Genomic DNA, 9259 nt, shown 5'->3' on the forward strand with positions numbered 1-9259 from the left:
AAAATTTTTCACTGGATCAACAATTTTTCACGTGGGCTCTTTCATATTGATGGTATATCAAAGGTGTCATATTTATCACAAATATTTCAACCTTGTTATATGTTGGTGGCTATATACAGGTGGTCCAGAAGAGGTCTTTACGCAAGAAACATTGGTCTTTAATGTTGGTGTACTTCACGCAGCTTCTCTCACGTCAACTACGGTTGTGCACCTATGCGATCCATGGAGTCCAATGAGGTTGTGCCCACAATCTACAATTCTTGTGCAGGATGTACATACAGAGGCAACAAAGGATGATGGTTCCTTGAGAGGTTATGAAGATTGGAATTTGCAACCAGAGAAGCAGCCTTAAAAGAAAAATGAGCAGAACTTGCTTCGGCTAGATTTTTCCTCTGAGTGTAGTGCTCCCAGATTCAAACCAAGTTTCAAATCCATCAACATGCTCCCAGATTCAAACCAAGTTTCAAATCCATCAACAAAATCTAACTGTAATGGAGAAATCTGATTGTACTGGTTTTTTTCTCCTGTTAGGGAAACTAAAAAGAATGAAGAGGATAATATTCGAAATAGCAAAATCAAATTCTCAAGGAATACGAGTGGGTAAGGTGGTGAAGAAACTTTAATATAATAGAAAATTAAAAAAAAAATTATATCCAAATTTTAAAATCTGAAATTAACAAAAAGGTTGTAAAATTCCTTCTTTTAATAAAAGCTGAACACTTTCCATACCAATCAATAGGTGACCAATTTAATGGAATTTTCCAAAATCCTATAAAGCTAGAATGTCATTCTTCACACCATTTGCATCATTGAAGCTCTGATACCACAATAATAGGATAAGTGTCCTTAGGCACATAATTTTTATTAATAAGGAAAAGAAAACTTACATAAATTATGCAAGAGCTTACACACAATCACTCAACACTCATGAAGGTGGATAGAAACAAGTTTTAAATAAGCTAGTTTCCTAAATTAATTTTGTTGTGGATCACTTATTTCATTTATAAGTGTCCATTTACATTTAACAAACTTCTAACAACACTCCTAACTATTTTCCTAAATTAGTTCCTAAAAAACAAAACCTTTCTAAATGTCACAACTTGTATCAAAAAAAATATTCTAAAAAAACTATAAAACTCTAAATAATTAATATAAAATAACTATAAATAATTAAATATTAGTTTATGTACTTCAATTCATACATCTAACAATCAATGACCCTCCTCTAAACCAATATCCCAACGAACCAGCTGGCTAAGATTCCCTATTCCTACCTTCACCAAAATTATATCAATCATAAAAATACTAACATAATTCCTACACCTTTCACATTACTGGCCTTAATCCCCTTCTATCTAGTCAAGTAGTCCTCTTAAACACCAATAACAAATCAAAAAATGCACTAGAAATGTGTATTTTTACTCATCATTAGCAAAAACTCACACGTATAAAGTGAATATATAGCACTGGCTAGGGTCGCCATAGTCCTCCTAACTCTGCTTCTTGATATATTAAAGTTTGAATTATTCTTCACCTCAAAAATTATCTGCCATGCTTTATTTACTAATATGCAATGAAATCTTGAATTAATCTATTTTTAGTCTTCATCGAGTTAATTTATTATATATGTATTATCACATTTGTCATTTCGCATTGCTTGAGCATGTCTAGATGTTTAAAATTAGTGTGAGGTCACACATTCAAATAACTATGGAGTCCAAATCTACATGTCAACGTAAAAAAGAATGCCATGTGTAGTAAAAGGAAACTTTAAATATTACTTAAGTTAATTTAATTTTTGTATTTGGTTACATTCTTTAAGTATGCATAATTTTAATTATTATATACACATAGTTAGTGTATGACAATTGCAGTTATATTATTTATTGATAAGATTATATACATTATATATTACAACCACCCAAATAAGATTCATAGAACATTGAATTTCCTTCTATAACATTTTTTCATTTGCATATTAGTTTTCCCCCTCGTGTTTGCACAATCAATTAAAAAAGAATCACTCATACCCTCCAATTTTCCCTTCTGGTTTCTTTGAGCAATTCTACTTACCATGACAAGAGTCTCTTAATTGAGACTAGAATTCCATGATGGTATATTAACTCATCACATTAAATACAAATTGAAGGTTGTCATATTTAACCAAGGCTTCCTCAATTTCCAACATTTATAAGACAGGTATCCTTCCATTATTTATATAACTCTTTGGCCTAAAGTGTTACACCTAAGGCTATGTTAATTGGTCAAGGTTTCGTAGAGACATATTTTTGTCCTTAGTCTATATTTATAAAATCTTTTAATAATTTCCTCATGGGTTTGGGCTCTCATAAGGTACTCATATTTTCTATTTTCTCGGCCTATATGTATTAAAAATCCTTTGGTCCTACTGTGCATACACAGACTGAAAACACACAAACACATATACATAAATTATTTAAATATTGATTTAACATTGTACATGAATTATAACATTTTTTCAAGTATTATTTACTCTCATCGCAGGTTTTAATTAGGAAATAGTACATCATATTTCACATTTCAATTAAGCTGTCATTCAACAATCATCGATATGCATACTCATTTATTCTACATTTTGTAATCAATTTCCCATTAATAAACATTTAACCAATACCCATTTTATACTATAGGTCAATAAAATCAAAGTAAACAACATTTATTTTTATAAAATTACAAGAGACATCAATTATTAGGATAAAAGAAAATTGCATATCGCATGTAGGTGTTGAACCATAATATGAAGCATTAATCATCATCATGATAGTAATTTGTATGTCGCATATAGGTACTCAATATATGTCATAAATGTCTCAACAGTGTATGTTATCCAAGAAGACACATGTTTAAGCACACATATACTAGGAAAAAGTACATGTCTCAATATTGACTTCTAAACAAAATAATGGTGATTACATTTGTTCTCATTAGGGAAATTTCGAGGTATAAAATAGGCCTTCTAAAGAAAATAATAAAATAAGAGTTATGAATTGAAAAAAAAGATAGGAAACTACTTTTGTATTTGTATGTTTGACTTACCTTCTTATAGGTTTACTCAAAATTTAAGTCTAGACACTCATTAGATGTGAATTTAAATTTGACATCCAACGAGTACCCACTCTGCATACTTTTGAGTAGACTCACATATAAAAAAAACAAAAAAAAAATATGAAAATTCATGAAAAAAATGTGTGAACATGTTTTTTCATGTATTTTCAGTTTTTATTGATGCAGGTCATCTATAAAGTATGTATAATGGGTACTCGTTAGATTTTTAATTTAATTATCCATTTAACGAGTGTCTATACTTGGTATTTGAGTAAACTTGTAAGGAGACAAGGCAAAAATACAATAAAAAAAAACTAGTTTTTGTCTTTTCCCTCCAAAATATTCACCTATGGGGATGAAATCATCATCTTGAATCCTATTTGCTCTTTTAAAGTTAATTTTTCCAGTAAATTTTTTTTAGGCTCATTTTTTACGTCTAAATTCCCCTAATGAAGGACATTTTTTCTAAGTGATCATTCTCTCTTATGAACCTTCTATTGTTTTATGACAATATTCCTTTGTATCTTATCATCAATTCTCACCAAGTTTCATTGTTATTGTGATAGCCACCCTTTCATTTAAATTCTTTCCATGTATTGGTCTTGTTGTTTGTTTATTTATGCATGCATTATGTTTTTCTGAGAACATTAATGATTGTGTGCTCTTCTATCTTACATGTACAAAACCAATTGTCATTGATAGCTACAATATCGCATTTCTCATTCTTTGAAGTATTTTTTTTCCTCTACATATTTATCTACTCATCAAAACAATTTTGTATGATTTTTATTCCTTTTCACACTGCACACCTTCCACTAATTGCGTGGAATTATGGCCTTAACTCCTCTCTTGGCACATTTCCTTCAACCGATTTTTTTTTTATGAATGCTCCAAGCTAATTTCTCCTCTACTTTCAACATCAATTGATACACCTCCTTTGTTTAATGCACTTATGCAAACCTATGTCATATTGATTTATAATGTTTAACCCATTAACACCTTCAATCTTATAGGAATTTGTTCTCGTCATGATCAACACGAATCGATACTTGTAGATTTCTTCAATGTACTATTATACACACTACTACTTTTATCTCAAATCTTGTGACTATTTAAGAGACATTTACGTGCAATCGAAGGTAAGGAACTTCTATCTTAATATCATGAATATCATTTTCCACTGCATTTCTTGTCTTTATTCTTTCAAATTCTCTAGCATGCCATAGTATCCCACCAAATGGAAACATGTTATTTGAATACCTTTTTTGTTTTTGGTAGATTACATTCTTTAAGGGTCAACCATCTTTTCAAACTCAAAAATACATAGCTAATTCACTTAGCTATTCCATTAACTCTTTTTCTATTGAGCTTCAGCAACAAGAAAACTTCTATATCTTATGCTATTAAACTTCCATTACACCATAAATTTTATATATTATAAATCTATTTCTCCTCGACAAGCTCACAATTTTCATTGTGATATCACCTTCACCCACTTTGTTTGGATGTGTCACTCTATTTGGTCCAAGCAAAACCCTGCTTTTTTATCTTGGCCCCATAAACATCAAGGATCACCCATTTTATACAACAACCTTTTATGTTCAAACCACTCAAGATTTTTTTTATGTGGATTGACATCATTGAGACACATAAATCCCACCACAATGTACAAGATGTGGTTCCCTTAGTGACCTCTTATTACCATTGATGGGTGCAGGCACGGGGTATCATCCTCCATTCTCATAAGTCGTCCACAACATTCATAAAATTGAAATTATACTACACTTACCTAGTCTCACAATCCCAACAATATGTTTTCACACACCTTATCATCTCATGTTCACACCCTAACAATGTATATATGCTCACTTCAACACAGTTTCTCCATTTTATCATACTACACACACCTTACAGTGCCACGCGCATATATACATGTCAGAAGTATGTATGTCCATTGTGTGCCCCTCTATCCATTATTCACACCTCTGACATATATATGATATACAAACACACCCAAACTAAGAACCATACATAATATGGAAGAAAAAAACTAACCATCTTCAATTACTATACTAAATACCATTCAATAACTAAACACACAATAATTTCTATAATTGGAATATAATTCAATACATATAATATAAATTTTAACCAATAAAACATCTATGTTATATTTTAACTAATAATACCTCTTTTCTCTTTTACTCTAAAGTAGTAAATATCTCTCTTTTATTTTAGACTCCTAAAGTATAAAATAATATATAAAACTTTCATACAATAATACACATGGTTTAATTTTATATAACCATACACATATCCTATTCATTTATTTATGTCTCCGCTCATAATTGAGTACTCCACACACGTTTAAGTTGTCTCCCAAAGTAGACCTTGATATCGTTTAAGTTGTTTTCCAAAATTTATGTCTCCACTCATAATTTAATCCTCCCCACACGGTTTAAGTTGTTTTCCAAAGTAGACCTCGATATCGAATCAATTTTTAACTTCCTCGACTTACGTTTATTTTTGAACTCTTCTTTCTTTGAATAACATTTATAATTTCTTATTAGTCCCTGCCATCTGGCATCCGGCAGGGACTATTGTAATCGTTCAATGCCGACTTAGCATTAGTTGAGTGCTTTCCCCATCTGTTATACACCGCTTATACCAAAGTCGTGTGAGGTGTTCTGTGAACATAACCAAAGTCGCATTCCGCTTTAACGTTTCTCATCTTATTTGGCCTCTTCCCGAGGCGGAAGAGGCCCGAACATACCTTAACTTGGAAATTATGGCCCTGCATTCTCGCTAACCGTCAACGGGTTTGAACTAATGCTGGACTAATGCCAGCATTAAATCTGAGGCATTTTATGTTCTTATTGCATTTGAGCTATCAGAGGAGGCTGAACCGGTTGATATCGCTGTTGCAATGTGTCACTCTGCATGCAGAACAGATGCTGTCGGATAAAGACTAATAGCTGGAGCTGGACCGAATGAAAGCATGCTCGAATGAACCTGAGGCCTCAAATGACTGTGGCGGGATACCTGAGGACTCAAATGACTGTGGCGGGATTTCTGTGCAGAGGGCGCAGAACAGGCCTCAAATGCTGAGACTGTGGCGGGATTTCTGTGCAGAGGGCGCAGAACAGGCCTCAAATGCTGAGACTGTGGCGGGATTTCTGTGCAGAGGGCGCAGATCATTCAGGTAAATCAAACCCAGCAGTAATTTCACTTCCGTTCTCTTTCTTCACTGTAACCAGTCCTGCAGAATTCCATTTTCCTTTTTCTGGCCACCGCAACGCTTTCATTTCCATACTCGGTCACTCTTACAGTATTCCCTCCTACAGTGGCCAGTGCAGCCATTCCACCCCTATTCTCTACGTTTGTTGTGGCATTCATGTTCAAGCTAGCAGCCTCTGCCAGTCCTACGTAATTCCCTCTTCCTTCGTTAAACCATGTAGTGAATTCACTTCCATATTCTTGCTTCACTGTGACCAGTCCCACAGAATTCCCTTTTTCTTCTTCGTCCCCAGCAGTAATTTCACTTCCATGCTGTTTCTTCACTCTAACGAGTCCTACAGAATTCCCTTTTCTTTCGTTGGCCCCGTCCGTGCTTTCACTTCCACACTCTGTCTTCACTGTAACGGGGAACTCTGTTTAATACCGGCTTTGTTAGACTTCATAGTCAATATCAGTTACAGATTATGTTCAGTATAGAGCCCTTAGAGTAGTATGTATATATTGCCTTTTGGACTAATTGCCAATTTAGTAGGAATCTGAGAGTACAAAGAGTGATGAAGGGCAAAACAGAACTTCCATAATAACTGATGAAATTAATTTAGTTTTTAGTAAGTCTGCAAAATTGCTAAGTTGCATCCTAAAATAGTAAATATCACTGATAAATTAGTCATCGCAGACTTGGGATTTCAGTCTCTTGAAATCTAGGCATCATGTTCATACAAGCACAAAAGTGAAATGGTTTGCATTGAGGATATGATGAGGGTTTTATTTGCTGAGACAATCTAAGTTATTTCAAGTGTTTTTGCATTTTTTTTAATGCTTTTTGAACAGTATGCATAATTATGCATTATCTGTTACCTGCTTAAGAGATGGCTGTTCATTCTAATGGCGTGCAGGTATAGTACCTAAAAACAAAATAATATTGATTGGGAAATAATTAACCCTGAGAAAATGTTATGCAAGCAGTTATTCGTCAAGTAGATCATCCTGATATACTGCAATTTAAACTCGTATCTCTGATTTGAATTTTAAAAGACATGTAGCAGCATGTACCTCATGGGAAAATCGTTTCTACATGTAATTGCAGGCATGGAGTGCGCCAAGATGGACCTGAATTCATAACACAATGCCCCATTCGCCCAGGTCGAAGTTATACATATAGATTTACTATCGCTGGTCAAGAAGGGACTCTCTGGTGGCACGCACACAGTTCATGGCTTCCAGCTATTGACCCTGTTTGCATTCGCAGGAAACCCGAACAGGAGCTGCCCCCAACATTTCAGATGCATTCGCTATAAATGGACAACCGGGAAACCTATTTAAATGTTCAAGTTCACTGGCCCCAACATTTCAGATGCATTCGCTATAAATGGACAACCGGGAAACCTATTTAAATGTTCAAGTTCACTGGCCCCAACATTTCAGATGCATTCGCTATAAATGGACAACCGGGAAACCTATTTAAATGTTCAAGTTCAGGTACATCTACGCCTGCGTTAATTCATCCAATAAGCTGAATTTCTCTGGTTATTTCCCAATCTAGCGTTGGCAAGAATCGTCTGGCAAGAATCGTTAAGCAGAGGCGAAGGTTGAATAACCAGCCTCATAATGGCTGGAATGATATAATGTCACAGATCACCTCTCTGCTGCCAAGCACATGGCTTGCATGCAATGCACGTGGTAAGGACTAATCTTCTAATCGCTTGCAGTAACGAATCCGAGGCACTCATGTCTAGCTACCGTGCTCTAGGTAATTAATCCCCTTTAGTTGTGCCCCAGGTTTCCATTTATTTCTGTCTTTTAGAATTTTTGTTGTCCCTATACTTATTTACACGTTTTTACAGGTTATATTGCAGGTATTGATCCGACCATACTTTTCTATTGAGCTACCTTAAATATTTGAATGAGAAACTAATCAGTTCTCCAACCACACAGGTCGGTGGATTTGTTTTTCCTAATCTATCTACGAGGTACTGATTGCTGCATTTGTTTTGTCTATCATGCATGTGGACGCGTGTTCTTCCTACAATCCTTTCTTAGCTGGATTTTATTGTATTCGTATTACCTCAGGATGGTCATTGTTGTCAGTCGAGTGTGCTCTTTAGGCGCACCCCAACCTAGAACTTCCTATTTCTGGGTCTTTCCCATTTCCCAGTTTAGCTATTTAGATTAGACATTATGTATCCTATGTTATTTTTCTACAGGACTACCATCTTTTTTTGCATGAATTGCTCTCAATCCAGACTCGCCTAGAACATAAACTACGCTGTAAAACTAGTCCCGGGGTTTTCCTGTATACATTAATAATACAAATTTTAAAATAGTAAATAAAGCATAGACACTGGATCCTTTCTAAAAGTCGTATAATGTACAGAAACAACTAGCTAAACATTCTTGCAGACCTAATGAAGATTTAGAGCCCTCACAGTCATTACTTTCAATATATAACGTTAATAGGATCTGTATTGAGCACCTGAAAATTCACTGTATCTGCAGACTCACTGATTCTTTGGTATCATTTTATTTTTCAAAATGTCTGACTATGAGCTTGGTGCTTTTTTGTGTCGCAGGAAAATCCACTCTCACTGATTCTTTGGTAGCAGCAGCGGGTATCATTGCTCAAGAAGTTGCTGCTGGAGATGTCCGTTGGTATCATTGCTCAAGAAGTTGCTGGAGATGGCAGATGAAGCTGAACCGTTCCCTTCGTTTCTGCAAGAGTTTTTGCTATTTTTTGCTTTCGTTTCTGCAAGAGTTTTTGCTATTTTTTGCATTCGCAGGGACTCGCTGCTTCGCAGCCGGTCTTGTTTATTATGGTTTCAATATATCTTCTTTCCTTTTTTTGGTAACACCTTTTCCTTATTCTATGAGAACTGGCCTTTACTTAAGTTTCTATTTTCCAACGCAACCTTACTTCAATATCAAATAGAACCTAAGAGTT

The 9259-nt window shown here is 34.6% G+C and overlaps 1 protein-coding gene across 3 annotated transcripts; it reads left to right on the plus strand.

Moving 5' to 3' along the window:
- The first annotated feature begins 5799 nt into the window (after positions 1-5799).
- Positions 5800-8217, plus strand: LOC149152941 (uncharacterized). Of its 3 annotated transcripts, none has more exons than XM_089439632.1 (4): positions 5800-6286; positions 7409-7800; positions 7956-8071; positions 8166-8217. In XM_089439632.1, the coding sequence occupies exons 1-2, from the start codon at positions 6075-6077 to the stop codon at positions 7617-7619; spliced, it is 423 nt and encodes a 140-aa protein (XP_089295758.1). In that variant the 5' UTR covers positions 5800-6074; the 3' UTR covers positions 7620-7800; positions 7956-8071; positions 8166-8217. The 3 variants fall into 3 exon arrangements, with proteins under 3 accessions (XP_089295758.1, XP_089295759.1, XP_089295757.1); XM_089439633.1 differs by having other exon boundaries at positions 8031-8071; XM_089439631.1 differs by having other exon boundaries at positions 7409-8071.
- The last annotated feature ends 1042 nt before the right edge of the window (positions 8218-9259 follow it).

Source organism: Pinus tabuliformis, chromosome 9 (genome assembly GCF_031772625.1).
Source record: "Pinus tabuliformis cultivar Carrire ecotype Pingquan chromosome 9, CPIR1, whole genome shotgun sequence".
NCBI classification, from domain to species: Eukaryota; Viridiplantae; Streptophyta; class Pinopsida; order Pinales; family Pinaceae; genus Pinus; species Pinus tabuliformis.

Coding starts and splice junctions, on each gene's coding strand:
- LOC149152941 (XM_089439631.1), top strand. CDS start 6,075: ATGAAAGCATGCTCGAATGAACCTGAGGCCTCAAATGACTGTGGCGGG. Junction 6,287..7,408: donor AGAGGGCGCAGATCATTCAG/GTAAATCAAACC, acceptor ATGTAATTGCAG/GCATGGAGTGCGCCAAGATG.